Below are 17,942 nucleotides of genomic sequence, written 5' to 3' on the forward strand. Positions count from 1 at the left end.
TGAAATATTAAAAGTTGCACAATGAAAATATGAACCAAATTGAGGTGATTATAACTGTTAAGACTAGCTATACTTACTAGTACGCGCCGTCCATTCTCTATTTATATAGAAGGGGGTATAGATAAAATATTATATATTAAGGAGCATATCAGATGTTAATAGAATACTAGGGTTTTATATCCGCCTTGAAAAAGCTTAATGTAGTGAAACGCGCGTTGGCATAAGTAATGATCTCCTCAAGAGACAAGAAAAATGGCAGGGAAATGCTGATGAGGAATTCCTAGGCAATACTTCCATATACAATAGAATGGCAGGGGACTGGACACAATTACTCAATGATTTGAAAAACTCAATGTACAAAAAAACAAAAGTTTTTGGTAACAAAACTATGTTTAACAGTTACCTAAAACAACAAATGGTCCCAAGGGGTCTAAGACCCAAATTATACCCAGCATTCGAACTGTATAATGGAGAACTGAAAAAAAAGTGGGAAGGGGTTTTAACAAAATGTTCTACTGATTTGATTCATACACTAATATAACATGATAGTCTACTCCTACAATCTTACTCAGAGGAAATTACATCATTGGGGGAAAAACTGAAACAATATGAAAACATAGAAAAGTTTCAAAAAGCATATGACAGATTTAAACTTGACCTTGATCAATTTGAAGGTATGATCATGGACAAGAAACGGCAAAAATTTACAAGAGACACAAATGATTATCTAAACAATAGAGTCTTCAGATGGGACATCTCTAAGTTTAAAAAATCAACATCAGGGTACAGTACTTCTGAAATAGAATCGTCAGGTAATGAGACCTCTGACCAATCCCCAACAGCTAGAGATAATCAAACCTCAATAAAAGATTTGATCATCCCTGACGAAGTCTAAGGACGAAACGCGTTGGGCCAATCCTACACACCCCGCAGAAGGCTCCATGAACATTCACCTCTGCTCCTGGAAGCACCACTCGTAAAAACCTCCAGAAGCGAAGTTTGAATCAGATAGACGAGAACCAACCCAGCCCGCAGTGGAACGCACAGTGCGCTCCACCAACACCGGAAGTCCGGCGCAAGCGCATCAGTTGATCCAGCAGTACCCGGTCGGCTACAGTAACGCTACCGCTCGGTACACGCTACATTCAAAGTCTGACTGCAGCGCCTAAACCACAGGACAGAGAGACCGGCAGGTGAACACCAAACTGCTCTTTTTAGAGCTTTCAAAGCAAAAGTATTTCCCCACCCGTTCTCACTGCACAACCCACCGGATATTAACACATATTCTATATCACCTCACATAACCACTTGCCAATACAATACACTATATAGCATCAGCACATCACAGCACATAACAACACATTTTAAGAGCTAATCATAACATTCACTGCCCTCTATTAAGCTCCATTTAACCAAGAGCTTAACCATATCTCCCCCAGACCTACAGACACACCCCATACAGAAGGTACCAAACCACCACAATATACAGTGCAATAGGGCTGTAAACAGGGCAAAGAGCTATAGACCCACACCAGCAAAACGAGCTATAACCCTTAAACAAGCCCCATTAGTATATTGTTGGTACCACACCTGTACTGTGTTCTCTACACATCACCCCTGCCCCCCCCCCCCCCCATTTCTTTCTCTCTTTCTCTCTCTTTTCTCTCCCCAGGTTGCGCCACGGCACAAACAAGAAGACAGACAACAAGTTCGGTAACCAGAACACCCAAAGAATCCGTAAAGGCAGCACCAATCCCAAAGACACTCCCGTCAAGTGCAGACGCCCAAGTTAAGCTCACCAACAAGAGCCCCTATCACCTGATCCCGAATCCAAAAGATTTTTTAGATCTAAATCCAAGGCGCAGAGAAGGGGGTGGAATGCTAAACACAGGCCGATACGGAGGGGGGGAGGGATACCAGACCAAAAAAAAGGAAAGGTCTGGAAGAACAAGACTCCCAGGGAATGCAATTGCCCCCCAGGAGACAAAACAGGAGACCACGTTACTAAATGACACTATGAGAATAATCAACCTATCAAATCAAGTTATCACTCCGGATCAAATTTCTCTTTTGGAAAAAGGTCTATCATTTTCACCCATGAAAAGTCTGAATAGATTCGAATGGGAAAGAGACTTAACCCTTTTTTCAAGAAAGTTACTTTTAAAAAATGTTTTCCTTACTAAAACGAGGGAACAAGCAACTACCCCAGATCTTTATTTTAACCCAGAAAATTTGGGTCTAGATTCAGCAGAGGAATCGGTGGCACTCCAAATCTTGGAAGATCTGGACACATCAAACTCACTTTCCCACATAGATGGAGAAAGAATAAGGGAGAAAATACCACCTAAAAATAAGAAGAAATCTTACTTTACCCCGGACATTTCAATCTGTCCACAGGTCAAGACATATGTAGATCTGGTATCAAAGGATCTAGACAGATTATATCAACAAGATCACCACAGATCCAAGAAAGAATATAATCTGACAAAAGGGGAATGGAAAGCCCTCAAGGAAATAGAGAAATGGGAGAATATTGTGATAAAGCCATCTGACAAAGGTGGGAACATTGTCTTATGGCCCAGAACACAATATGTGAAGGAAATTTACCGGCAATTGAACAATACAGACTGTTATAAACGGCTAATTTTTAACCCGACTGCCAACTTCCAGCTCAGCTATGATAGGTTAATACAAGACGCTTATGCAGAGGTATCATTATGCGTGCAGATCTGGATTTTCTAACAGTACTTCATCCGAAAGTGGCTACTTTCTATGTGGTTCCAAAAATTCATAAGAATGAATCGGAGCCACCAGGTAGACCAATAGTCTCCGGGATTGGCAACCTCACAGAGAATGCCAGTAAGTTTATAGACACACAATTAAGAGATTTTGTCATAAGCTTAGACTCCTATGTTAGGGACACTTTGGATGTCCTAGCCAAGATCAATAATATCGTAGTGAATAAAACCACTGGACTGGCTTCATTGGATGTAGAGTCTCTATATTCCAATATTATACACGAACAAGGCATACTAGCAGCAAGGTACTTTCTGGAGATGAGAACACAGGATGACATGAATGATTTTATTCTAAATCTATTGAGGTTTGTTCTGACATGCAACTATTTTGTTTTTGAGGATAAATTTTATCTTCAAATCAGGGGGACTGCCATGGGCAGTGCCTGCGCGCCCACTTATGCTAATCTTTTTCTGGGGTGGTGGGAGAGGGAAAAGGTTTTTGTTGAGACTAACCAGATGTATACAACCCACATCATCCTTTGGCTAAGATACATAGATGATGTATTGATTTTATGGGATGGGGATGAAGATCTTTTCTCGGATTTTGTTGAGGCTTTGAACCTGAATAATCTGAATCTCAAACTCACATCTGAGATACATGAGGAAAGCATTAACTTTCTAGATCTTACCATCTTCAAGACACCAGAAGGACATCTTAACACCGATATATACAGAAAGAAAACAGCAACAAATAGCCTTTTACATTCATCAAGTTCCCACCACCCTGCAGTTATTAGGAGCATCCCCAAAGGGGAGCTCCTGAGAGGTAAAGCGCAACTGCTCTGATGAACAAATATGTTCTGATAGAACTAGGGACCTGAAGACAAGATTGGAATTCAGAGGTTACAGTAAACGTACCATACGACAAGCTGAGAGGACAGTCCATAAGAAGAATAGAGATAGCCTCATCTACCCACCCCCTAAAAACAAAACACAGGACTCCAAAATCCGTCTTATTGGCTCGTTCTGCTCTGAGTGGAGACAGGTTTCTGAGGTTTTCCAAAGATACTGGGATGTACTCAAATCGGATGAAGATTTGGCTAAAGTGTTGGGTAACAAAGTATCAATTACATGGCGCCGATCAAAGAACCTAAAGGACAGTTTGGTTCACAGTAACCTGTCCCCAAGAAAGAGGTCCACAAATAGACCTTCTGGGTTCCATAAGTGTGGGAGGTGTCTAGCATGTCAATATGTGATAAATATCAAAGAATACCAGGATCGTTATCAGAAAACATGGAAAATTGCTGAATTTCCTAATTGTGATTCACTAAATGTGATATACTGCCTGACATGTCCATGTGGCTTGAAGAACCCACCAGTCGACCCCTGAAAAGAAGGATATTAGAGCGTGTAGGAAACATCAGAAGGGCAGAGAAGGACACACAAAATATGAAACAGATTACCACGGTAGCCAGGCATTTTCTCAAATGCCATGGAGGCAAACCAACAGGACTCCAGGCGTTTGCGATGGAACAAATCCATATGGGCTTGAGAGGGGGTAATCTTAATCTGGAGCTCCTTAAAAGGGAAACCAGGAAAGTCTTTCTCATGGATAGTGTGACCCCCAAAGGTCTGAATGTCCGCAATAATTTTTCGGTATTTTTATAATTTCGTCATACATTAGTCAATGTTATGCTGAATATGCGTATATCCAACGGTTACCTGCTCCTTGGCTACTTTTTGTCATGACACGGGTGAAGGCACATCTAAAGTTTACAAGATAAATAGTAACACATAGTCACCAGACTGTTTTCTATCAAAGAACATCAAGTCAATATTCACATTGAATTGAACTTAGTAAGTTACACTAAGAAGGTCGACAATGAAACAGTGCTAAAGTAATTTTGGCATAATGATCTCAGCGACCAGCACTATACCCCTAATCACTTTTTATTTAGACACACATTTGGGCTAAATACCTCAAATTCACGAATCAAAGATAGTAGCTCTAAATAGATAAATTAAATCACCACAAACACTAAGGTAGGATTTCTATTAATATAATATTTAATATCAAGCATTTCTTTTCACTAATAGTTCAAGAGTAGGATGCTCTTTACAACATTGGAGGAAATAAACAAAATAAAATAAAATAAAGGGATACTGAGTATATCCTTATCACACTTATTCAAGAACATCTGCATATATCCAATAACAGAGTAATAATGTATAATCACGCTCTGACGCTCTGACCTGAACTTAAGGGATCCGAGTAGGCTCACGAGCCGGCTCGGTACTTTCGGGCGTCCTTGGATCTGAATCGAGGCAAAACGTCATTGTTGCCTTGTCGGATCTTGCGGGTTTTGGATTCCATAAGTCCCGCCCTCCCCAGGACATCCAGTGCCATTCCTCATACAGAAACAGGAGAGGTAGCAGTGTTCTTGTCACTCTCCAGTCTCCAATGCCATTCCTCACACAGAAACAGGAGAGGTAGCAGTGTTCTTGTCACTCTCCAGTCTCCAGTGCCATTCCTCACACAGAAACAGGAGAGGTAGCAGTGTTCTTGTCACTCTCCAGTCTCCAGTGATATTGCTCATACAGAAACAGGAGGGGTAGCAGTGTTCTTGTCACTCTCCAGTCTCCAGTGATATTGCTCACACAGAAACAGGAGAGGTAGCAGTGTTCTTGTCACTCTCCAGTCTCCAGTGCCATTCCTCACACAGAAACAGGAGAGGTAGCAGTGTTCTTGTCACTCTCCAGTCTCCAGTGCCATTCCTCACACAGAAACAGGAGAGGTAGCAGTGTTCTTGTCAATCTCCAGTCTCCAGTGATATTGCTCATACAGAAACAGGAGGGGTAGCAGTGTTCTTGTCACTCTCCAGTCTCCAGTGATATTGCTCACACAGAAATAGGAGAGGTAGCAGTGTTCTTGTCACTCTCCAGTGATATTGCTCACACAGAAACAGGAGGGGTAACAGTGTTCTTGTCACTCTCCAGTCTCCAGTGATATTGCTCACACAGAAACAGGAGAGGTAGCAGTGTTCTTGTCACTCTCCAGTCTCCAGTGATATTGCTCATACAGAAACAGGAGGGGTAGCAGTGTTCTTGTCACTCTCCAGTCTCCAGTGCCATTCCTCACACAGAAACAGGAGGGGTAGCAGTGTTCTTGTCACTTGACAAACATTGACTGGAAATGACTGGAAATTAATGTTATTGAGGTTAATAATAATGTAGGAACAAAAAAAAGAGCCAAATTATGTGATTTTAGCAAAAAAAATAGGGATTTTTGAAATAAAATAGGAATCCAAAACCAATCCCGAACAATGCGAGGGCGGTTTTGCCAAAACCAAAACATGAAGTTAATCCAGATCAAAAACCAAAACCAAAACAGTGAACATCTATAATCTATAGCTTATATTCATCTAAAGACACACAGACAAATCATTGGTCATGTACATACGTCATCCTTAAATTGTATTTTAAATCTGGATCATAGTGTTTATTTACACAATATTTTTATGCTAGTGAGAAGCGCTATTATTATTATTATTATTATTATTATTATTATTATTATTAGTACGTGTCAGTGCTTACCTATAATGGATATTAGTGTTTGTGATAAATCAATCACTATGTATCTGTCAGGGGGTAGATGGAACAGAGCAATGTTCTGCAGATCTCTAGAGAGGTCAGTAATGTAATAATCTGCAGAATATATCACTATGTATCTGTCAGGGGGTAGATGGGACAGAGCAAAGTTCTGCAGATCTCTAGAGAAGTCAGTAATGTAATAATCTGCAGAATATATCACTATGTATCTGTCAGGGGGTAGATGGAACAGAGCAATGTTCTGCAGATCTCTAGAGAGGTCAGTAATGTAATAATCTGCAGAATATATCACTATGTATCTGTCAGGGGGTAGATGGAACAGAGCAATGTTCTGCAGATCTCTAGAGAGGTCAGTAATGTAATAATCTGCAGAATATATCGCTATGTATCTTTTAGGGGGTAGATGGGACAGAGCAATGTTCTGCAGATCTCTATAGAGGTCAGTGATGTTATAATCTGCAGAATATATCACTATGTATCTGTCAGGGGTAGATGGAACAGAGCAATGTTCTGCAGATCTCTAGAGAGGTCAGTAATGTAATAATCTGCAGAATATATCACTATGTATTTGTCAGGGGGTAGATGGAACAGAGCAATGTTCTGCAGATCTCTAGAGAGGTCAGTAATGTAATAATCTGCAGAATATATCGTTATGTATCTGTCAGGGGGTAGATGGAACAGAGCAATTTTCTGCAGAGTTAGATAATAATTAGCAAACAATTACTACAAGAGTACAGGAAGGTCTCCACATGACAGAATCTATTAGGTTAATAATCCATGTTTATAGGTTGACATTCTCTTCCTCTAATAAAATCTATTTCCTTCCATCTCACACTGTACAAGTGCAGCATAATACATAGTTTATACACCAGTATCTGTTCCCATCTAATACACAGATTAAGGCTGTATTATAAGAAATACTTCACTGTTCATTTTACAAACATAAGATGTAGGATTCTTTTCATTGCCACTGATAGTTCTATGTAATAAATCTATAACTAGTACAGATCTACGCTATCAATGAATGATATCATTGGATGTATTATTTGGAAATAGGACCCCGGTGTTTGCAGGGATCTGTCTGGTGCCTCTATAGTCTTGTTTACAGGTCTTACAAGGGTTAATAGCCTGAATAGAGAAGCAGAGAAGACAAAGCTGATGTAATTATATGGTGGAGAGAGAGGGGGTGACTGACACTGAGAGAGAAGAACCTGGACAAGAGGAAACAAGGGGTGCCTGTCCTCCTTCCTTCCCTCCCACCTTGTACACCTTCCCATCTCCTCTGCAGTGCTTAGCACACACCCTGCCCCTTCTGCATGGGAGAAAAACACCATCCCCTATGTGACATCATGCGGAATGACAGAGCATCACTGGAGGCTGCTCCTTATCATTCAGTGAAGCTGCACTAATACAGAGGAGCTTAGTGCGCAGCCTCCTCTCAGCAGCAGCCTGTGTTCTCCTAGCAGGAGAGATGCAGATTCATCCACAGCACTGAGCTCCATTCAATTATCCCCAGAGAGAGGGGGTCCTGACACACAAGGGGACCTCCAGGATTTACAATAGGAGACGGGAAGATGCCGGTGGAATGCACCCAGGAGGAGAGCGCTGCGCAGAAGGATGTCAGGACCTTGCAGGCTGCAGGAGGTGAGAGGGAGGGGGATGAAATGAATCCTGGTGTATTTCGGGAAGGTAGAGAAGGATAGAGGATCAGGCAGGGATTAGGCGTAAGACTAGAAGGATGGGATCATGAGATGGGTGATGACACTGGTGTTGGGATCAGCAGATCACAGGATGGCACGGATCCTTGTGTACCCAGCGTGTGTGATACAGGGCCCAGTGGTGATGACACCAGACATCTCACTATCTCCAGGCCTGCAGCCTCAGGCTTACTGTCACCTACAGGGATTAACTCTCTCGGTTAATCACTTCCAGAGTGGCCAATAGTCTGGTACGTCAGTGAAAGCCTGGTCCATGTATAATATGCCCAGTCACTATTTCATTATCATTTGTGTACCCAGATTCTGCAGACAGACATGTGAGCTGAGATATGGTGATGTAGAGCGATGTAGAATGGAGAAAATTGGGTGTTAATGACTGTCCTGTTCCCCACGGCATCAGTAATCACAGTGACCCACTTACCAAAAATTTGTCTGACCTAATTCTCACATGTTCTTGTTCTCCGGGGGCTGCTGGACATGTCTTCTGCTCAGCAGACTATGGTCAGATCCCAGGTCCAGGGGAGGGTTCAGGAGGAGAAGATGAGAAAGTGTTTCCTAAATAGTCAGGGTACCAATGAAACTGGTGATACAGGAATCCTGGCTAATGGAGAGACTGTTGGGCTGCACCCCGGGTCATCTGGGCACCAGAAAGAGGGGTAGTGTGGGACCCAGTAATACAGGTAGATTGGTTACCAGTAAGAGGAGCACTATGTACAATACACAGACAGATAATTTGGGTACCAGGGAAGTCGGTAATAAGGATACAGGTGAGAGGGGTAGAATATGTATTTATGAGATGGGTACTTTGGGTATCTATGATTCTATATTATGGTAATTTGGACCCCAGTAAAACCAGCTTATACTTCTCCTTGGCATCTGGGTGCCAAGAAGAGGTGTAAACTAGGTACCAGACGACAGGTGCTCAAAGGACCAGAGAGTGGGGAGTACTGATGCCAGTAACACAGGTAATCTTGAACCAGGAGAGGAATACTCGGCATAGTAACGATAGGGGTAACAGTGAGGCAGTTACTGTAGGTGCCAGCGAGATACTAGTAAGATGGGTATTTCTGAGTAACAACGAGAGAAGAAACCTAGGAACTATGGGCATACAAGAGACAAGACATCTGGGTGCCGAGGAGAGAGGTGGACTGGGATTTTGGGAAAGGATAAATATGGTTCAATTGTCTTCAGTCTGATACTGATACCGATACCGGCATGATAGAGAGAAGACTGAGTATCATACCAGCAGCTAATCTGTGTATTCTGGAGAGAGGATGTCTCTGGGGTTACTCGGGGTTTTCAGAGGAGGGGATATCTCTGGTTATTCTGGTAATGGTTACTCAGTATCCAGGAAAAGGAAAAGTCTCTGACACTGTTACTCTTAATATCAGAAGGAGAAATGTCTCACAGTATTAGGGGAATGATCACTCCAAGTATCTGGGAGACAGTTGCTCTGAGTATCTAGGAGAGGTGATGTCTCTGAATATCACAGAGAGAGTTACTCTTAGTATCTAGAAGAGGGGATATCTCTGGGTATCACAGACACAGTTACTCTCAGTATCTAGGAGAGGGGATGTCTCTGGGTATCACAGACAGAGTTATTCTGAGTATCTAGGAGAGGGGATGTCTCTGGGTATCACCGAGTTACTCTCAGTATCTAGGAGAGGTGATGTCTCTGGGTATCACAGACAGAGTTATTCTGAGTATCTAGGAGAGCCGATGTCTCTGGGTATCACCGAGTTACTCTCAGTATCTGGGAGAGGGGATGTCTCTGGGTATCACAGACAGAGTTATTCTGAGTATCTAGGAGAGGGGATGTCTCTGGGTATCACAGACAGAGTTACTCTCAGTATCTGGGAGAGGGGATGTCTCTGGGTATCACAGACACAGTTACTCTGAGTATCTAGGAGAGGGGATGTCTCTGGGTATCACAGACAGAGTTACTCTCAGTATCTGGGAGAGGGGATGTCTCTGGGTATCACCGAGTTACTCTCAGTATCTGGGAGAGGGGATGTCTATGGGTATCACAGACAGAGTTACTCTCAGTATCTGGGAGAGGGGATGTCTCTGGGTATCACAGACAGAGTTACTCTCAGTATCTGGGAGAGGGGATGTCTCTGGGTATCACAGACAGAGTTACTCTCAGTATCTGGGAGAGGGGATGTCTCTGGGTATCACAGACAGAGTTACTCTCAGTATCTGGGAGAGGGGATGTCTCTGGGTATCACAGACAGAGTTACTCTGAGTATCTGGGAGAGGGGATGTCTCTGGGTATCACAGACAGAGTTACTCTCAGTATCTGGGAGAGGGGATGTCTCTGGGTATCACCGAGTTACTCTCAGTATCTGGGAGAGGGGATGTCTCTGGGTATCACAGACAGAGTTACTCTCAGTATCTGGGAGAGGGGATGTCTCTGGGTATCACAGACAGAGTTACTCTCAGTATCTGGGAGAGGGGATGTCTCTGGGTATCACAGATACAGTTACTCTGAGTATCTGGGAGAGGGGATGTCTCTGGGTAGCACAGAGAGAGTTACTCTCAGTATCTGGGAGAGGGGATGTCTCGGTATCACCGAGTTACTCTCAGTATCTGGGAGAGGGGATGTCTCTGGGTATCACAGACACAGTTACTCTGAGTATCTGGGAGAGGGGATGTCTCTGGGTAGCACAGACACAGTTACTCTGAGTATCTGGGAGAGGGGATGTCTCTGGGTATCACAGACACAGTTACTCTCAGTATCTAGGAGAGGGGATGTATCTGGGTATCACAGAGAGAGTTACTCTCAGTATCTGGGAGAGGGGATGTCTCTGGGTATCACAGACACAGTTACTCTGAGTATCTAGGAGAGGGGATGTCTCTGGGTATCACAGACAGAGTTACTCTCAGTATCTGGGAGAGGGGATGTCTCTGGGTATCACAGACACAGTTACTCTGAGTATCTAGGAGAGGGGATGTCTCTGGGTATCACAGACAGAGTTACTCTCAGTATCTAGGAGAGGGGATGTCTCTGGGTATCACCAAGTTACTCTCAGTATCTAGGAGAGGGGATGTCTCTGGGTATCACAGACAGAGTTACTCTCAGTATCTGGGAGAGGGGATGTCTCTGGGTATCACCGAGTTACTCTCAGTATCTGGGAGAGGGGATATCTCTGGGTATCACAGACAGAGTTACTCTCAGTATCTGGGAGAGGGGATGTCTCTGGGTATCACAGATACAGTTACTCTCAGTATCTGGGAGAGGGGATGTCTCGGTATCACCGAGTTACTCTCAGTATCTGGGAGAGGGGATGTCTCTGGGTAGCACAGACAGAGTTACTCTCAGTATCTAGGAGAGGGGATGTCTCTGGGTATCACAGACAGAGTTACTCTCAGTATCTGGGAGAGGGGATGTCTCTGGGTATCACCGAGTTACTCTCAGTATCTGGGAGAGGGGATATCTCTGGGTATCACAGACAGAGTTATTCTGAGTATCTAGGAGAGCCGATGTCTCTGGGTATCACCGAGTTACTCTCAGTATCTGGGAGAGGGGATGTCTCTGGGTATCACAGACAGAGTTACTCTCAGTATCTGGGAGAGGGGATGTCTCTGGGTATCACAGATACAGTTACTCTCAGTATCTGGGAGAGGGGATGTCTCGGTATCACCGAGTTACTCTCAGTATCTGGGAGAGGGGATGTCTCTGGGTAGCACAGACACAGTTACTCTGAGTATCTGGGAGAGGGGATGTCTCTGGGTATCACAGACACAGTTACTCTCAGTATCTAGGAGAGGGGATGTATCTGGGTATCACAGAGAGAGTTACTCTCAGTATCTGGGAGAGGGGATGTCTCTGGGTATCACAGACACAGTTACTCTGAGTATCTAGGAGAGGAGATGTCTCTGGGTATCACAGACACAGTTACTCTCAGTATCTAGGAGAGGGGATGTCTCTGGGTATCACAGACAGAGTTACTCTCAGTATCTGGGAGAGGGGATGTCTCTGGGTATCACCAAGTTACTCTCAGTATCTAGGAGAGGGGATGTCTCTGGGTATCACAGACAGAGTTACTCTCAGTATCTTGGAGAGGGGATGTCTCTGGGTATCACCGAGTTACTCTCAGTATCTGGGAGAGGGGATGTCTCTGGGTATCACAGACACAGTTACTCTGAGTATCTGGGAGAGGGGATGTCTCTGGGTATCACAGACACAGTTACTCTCAGTATCTAGGAGAGGGGATGTATCTGGGTATCACAGAGAGAAATACTATCAGTATCTAGGAGAGGGGATGTCTCTGGGTATCACAGACACAGTTACTCTGAGTATCTAGGAGAGGAGATGTCTCTGGGTATCACAGACAGAGTTAATCTGAGTATCTGGGAGAGGGGATGTCTCTGGGTATCACAGACACAGTTACTCTGAGTATCTAGGAGAGGAGATGTCTCTGGGTATCACAGACACAGTTACTCTGAGTATCTAGGAGAGGAGATGTCTCTGGGTATCACAGACAGAGTTAATCTGAGTATCTGGGAGAGGGGATTTCTCTGGGTATCACAGACAGAGTTAATCTGAGTATCTAGGAGAGGGGATGTCTCTGGGTATCACAGACACAGTTAAGCTGGGTACACACTACAGAAATTTCGACCAACTTTTTATGCCGAGCGATTTTACATGCGACCGATGGTCCGATCGCTCGGTCCATGGACTGCATACACACTAGCCTTGTTTAGGACGATAAAGGGAAGAGCGGACGTCCCGTTAGCGACTTTTTACAGCCATGTTGTTGTGAGCAATGACTGTATTTTTAAATTCACTGTTGTGGATCGGTCGGAAGTTTATACACACTACACAGCGGAAACGAGATTGGAACGAAAATATTAAACGTTACGACCAACCAAATGAGGCGATAATCGTCCACTTGGGCAGACTTTCGACCATCGTGTCACTACACACACTGACCCGACTTTTGAACGAGCGGTCGTATGTCGCTGTTTGAGACGATTATTGGATGAAAACAGTGTAGTGTGTACCCAGCTTTACTCTTAGTATCTGGGAGAGGGGATGTCTCTAGGTAACAATGAGAGAGTAATTGCTGTCTGTCAGAGTACAGTGACAGTCACGTGGTGATAACAGATATAAGTAATGATAAATGAGATTACCACAGACAGAATATTATCTAATAGCGATTGTGTTTCTGTTTAACTCAGTGTGGTTGTTACTGCAGTGTCAGAGGACACGGTTTAATGTATATTAATGTTACTGGTTGGTTACACTAAGGAAACATTTAGAAATATCTCTATATAGAATCATATTTTGTTTCTGAAAACATGAAGCCCCTTATTCCCAGAGACATCATCTAGGGTTCTGGATGGGGAGGGGGAGGGGGGTATCACTTCTGTAACTTCAGATAAAATACAAATACACCAGATAAGGGTGACTAGAGGGACCTGTAGCCCAATATTTGTATGTTTCTAAGGTATCGATGTTTACCTAGAGTGGGACCAGGGGGTGGGTGTATCTGTAACCGTATCCCGGATCTATGGATTTGGCTCTAGACATGGCACCATTATCTCCAGATACTATAAATCCTGCTGGTGTATTTAGGGCACAAACCTTTACTAGAATATGATGAAAGCAGACCCCAGCTGTCCTGATTTTTAGACCACAGGGGTAGAGCCTGCACTGTAGTGGATATATCTTAAAAAGTGGGAGCGTTTGTTGCATCAGATTTTGCTTGTATAGGTGTCGGAGGGATATAGTACATCGCAACTGAGTATGGGAAGATTTTCAGGCTCCATCACCTGAGCAGAATTTAGGAAGAAGATTCAGTGAGAGTCAGCGTTATATGTGTCTCACCGACTGAGATCCCAGGGGACACTGATCCAGATATACATAGTGCTGGGTCAGGAGAGATTCTATTACACAATAATACAGAGAGGTCCTGATGGAACATTGACTACACACATTAATCTGACACCTGAGAATTACACCATGTCCGACACTCTGGACCCTCTCTCAGGACAGGCTCCGAGAACCCAGTCAGTTTATTTAAAATTTTAAATTTAGTGGGTTTTTTTGATAGTGAAAAAAACATTCACTATTAGTCAGTGCATATATTTGTACTTTACGTTACACAAACAGCCATACAGTCAGCTCAGCAGCAGGTCCTGGGCCATCATCCCATATACAGATCTTCATCATACAGAAGGCGGATTTGATGTCCTGTTCTCAATGGCTCCCGCGGTGTAACTATGTCTCCACACAGTCTCGGCCATGTTTTGTCCTTGTGCTTTGATAACTAATCTACCTCTGTAACACTCCTCTCCATTTGCCCTATTATGTCCTAATTGTCCATTTCCATCCTGTTGCTTTCCATTCTTTTTTGCGCTCTTTTATTTGAGTCATTGTCACCGTTTTATTTTCTATTTCCTCTTGTACCATCATGTTCCAGTATTTGTAGTGTAATCCCAGCTTGGAGCTCTGTGGGCCGATAATGATGATGTAATTGGACGCTCACGGTTTCGGTTCCTCTGTGATTTTTGGTTGTGAGAAGTGTTTGGTGGATTCTCCATCACAGAGATGACGGGACGATTTTCTGCTGCTCTGATCACACTTACTGTCATTGTCATTCTGAGCTGCTGGTGTCACTGCTGCTGGGAAACTAAACACGCGCTGTGACTTACCGTGTCCCCGCTTGGGCAGAGCAGTGGTTAGCATTGCTGCCTCTCAGCGCTGGGGTCATGGGTGTGATTCTAACCAGGGCTCTGACTGTGTGGAGTTTGTATGTTCTCCCCGTGTCTGCCGGGGTTTATCTGTGTACTCTGGTTCCCTCCCACACTCCAAAAACATAATGTTTGGTTCATTGGCCACTGTCAAGAATGGATCCTAGTCTGTGTTGTTATGGTGTGTGAGTGAGTAGGGAATATAGATTGTAAGCTCTGTTGGGGCAGGGACTGATGTGAATGCTGACATATTCTCTGTACAGCGCTGAATAATATGTAGGCACTATACAAATAACTGTTATTAACTTCACAGCTCACAGGGTGCAGCAGTTCTAGATTCTGATGGTAGGTGATTGTGTAAGTAGACTGGTTGGATGCTGGCGTCTGTCACCTCCGCGGGCTCAGCTGGTTGGACGGTAATTCTCTGCTCCGGGTGTGGTGGAGCATCTCTGCTGATACTGTAATAGGAATTGGTGGTATTGCCGGGTGCCTTTTGTGTCATCTACATCATCTATGGAAGGCACAAAATACTTGTTAGCAGCCGGGGATTGAGACCGTCTTATGTTTCTCTCCGGCCGCTCTATCTCTGCTCTCAGCTGGTCACTGCACTTGTCCCCATGGACTACAGAATTAAATTTAAACATCTCACTGTCACCTACAAAGCTCTCAACCAATCCACCCCCTCACATGTCCAAGCTCATCTCTACCCACTCTCCTACCCACCCCCTCCGCTCTGCTAAACCCTCGGCCTCACTACGTCACTGAATACCTGTTCCCACTCCCACGCCCCATCAGAATAGCCTCTACCAAGTGTGACAATCAGTCCCGCTCCTAACTCCTTGGTCTCAGCTTCCCCTCAACTCCCCTATTTGTGTCTTCCCTTTAGGATGTAAGCTCTTGGGAGCAGGGCCCTCCCTCCTTGTGTTCTCCCTCTATTATCCCATCACCCTCTGTAGCTGTAGCCCGTCATCGTGATCCCAGGAATACTTCACGTTGGACATTTCCATCACTCTCACTCAGTGTCCCATCAATAAACTGATTTGCATAAATGTCCTGCACACATCAATATGGATCCTCTCCGGTAAGGGGAGCACTGGGGATGGTCTCTTGTGAGCGTCGGGGGTAGTGAAGGCAGCGGCTTTACTGCACATGTCCCAGACCCGCACTCTAATCTTCTGAGAACAGCACGGAGGACTTCAACGCCACTACTTCTATTACTACAGTACTTCTCTTACAGTATTTATTATATTACTACAGTACTTCTCTTACAGTATTTATTATATTACTACAGTACTTCTCTTACAGCATTTATTATATTACTACAGTACTTCTCTTACAGTATTTATTATATTACTACAGTACTTCTCTTACAGCATTTATTATATTACTACAGTACTTCTCTTACAGTATATATTCTATTACTATAGCACTTCTATTACAGTATTTATTCTATTACTGTAGTACTTCTCATACAGCATTTATTATATTACTACAGTACTTCTCATACAGTATTTATTATATTACTACAGTACTTCTCTTACAGTATTTATTATATTACTACAGTACTTCTCATACAGTATTATATTCTATTACTATAGCACGTCTCTTACAGTATTTATTCTATTACTGTAGTACTTCTATTACAGTATTTATTATATTACTACAGTACTTCTCATACAGTATTTATTATATTACTACAGTACTTCTCATACAGTATTATATTCTATTACTATAGCACTTCTATTACAGTATTTATTCTATTACTGTAGTACTTCTATTACAGTATTTATTGTATTACTACAGTACTTTTATTACAATATTTATTCTATTACTGTAGTACTTCTCATACAGTATATAATCTATTACTATAGCACTTCTATTACAGTATTTATTCTATTACAATAGTACTTCTCATACAGTATTTATTGTACTACTAGAGTAAATATTACAGTATTTATTCTATTACTACAGTACTTTTATTACAATATTTATTCTATTACTGTAGTACTTCTCATACAGTATTTATTCTATTACTGTAGTACTTCTATTACAGTATTTATTATATTACTACAGTACTTCTCATACAGTATTTATTATATTACTACAGTACTTCTCATACAGTATTATATTCTATTACTATAGCACTTCTATTACAGTATTTATTCTATTACTGTAGTACTTCTATTACAGTATTTATTGTACTACTAGAGTAAATATTACAGTATTTATTCTATTACTACAGTACTTTTATTACAATATTTATTCTATTACTGTAGTACTTCTCATACAGTATTTATTCTATTACTATAGTACTTCTCATACAGTATTTATTCTATTACTGTAGTACTTCTCTTACAGTATATAATCTATTACTATAGCACGTCTCTTACAGTATTTATTCTATTCTTATAGTACTTCTCTTACAGTATATATTCTATTACTGTAGTACTTCTCATACAGTATTTATTCTATTCTTATAGTACTTCTCTTACAGTATATATTCTATTACTATAGTACTTCTCATACAGTATTTATTCTATTACTATAGTACTTCTCATACAGTATATAATCTATTACTATAGCACGTCTCTTACAGTATTTATTCTATTCTTATAGTACTTCTCTTACAGTATATATTCTATTACTATAGCACTTCTATTACAGTATTTATTCTATTACAATAGTACTTCTCATACAGTATTTATTGTACTACTAGAGTAAATATTACAGTATTTATTCTATTAAAATAGCACTTCTATTACAGTATTTATTCTATTAGTACAGTACTTCTCATACAGTATATAATCTATTACAATAGTACTTGTCATACAACATTTATTGTATTACTATAGTATTTTTCATAGTTTTTATTGTATCACTAGAGTAAATATTACAGTATTTATTATATTACAATAGTATTTCTCATACAGTATTTATTCTATTACTATAGTACTTCTATTACAGTATTTATTCTAGTACTATAGTACTTCTCATACAGTGTATATATTCCATTACTATAGTACTTATCTTACGGTATTTATTGTATTATTACAGTAAATATTACAGTATTTAATATATTACTACAGTACTTCTCATACGGTATATATTCTATTACTATAGCACATCTCTTACAGTATTTATTCTATTACTACAGTACTTCTATTACAGTATTCTATTA

The 17,942-nt window shown here is 41.9% G+C and overlaps 1 protein-coding gene across 1 annotated transcript in view; it reads left to right on the top strand.

The window, feature by feature from the left end:
• The first annotated feature begins 7,724 nt into the window (after positions 1-7,724).
• The window catches only part of LOC142159361 (uncharacterized), a 33,898-nt gene continuing 23,680 nt past the window's right edge, over positions 7,725-17,942 (top strand). The window contains exon 1 of the mRNA XM_075214179.1: positions 7,725-7,991. Coding sequence (XP_075070280.1) covers positions 7,922-7,991 — 70 coding nt within the window. The 5' untranslated portion in view covers positions 7,725-7,921. The remainder of the gene's footprint in view (positions 7,992-17,942) is intronic.

The sequence above is a fragment of the Mixophyes fleayi genome, chromosome 5 (assembly GCF_038048845.1).
Source record: "Mixophyes fleayi isolate aMixFle1 chromosome 5, aMixFle1.hap1, whole genome shotgun sequence".
Taxonomy (NCBI): Eukaryota; Metazoa; Chordata; class Amphibia; order Anura; family Limnodynastidae; genus Mixophyes; species Mixophyes fleayi.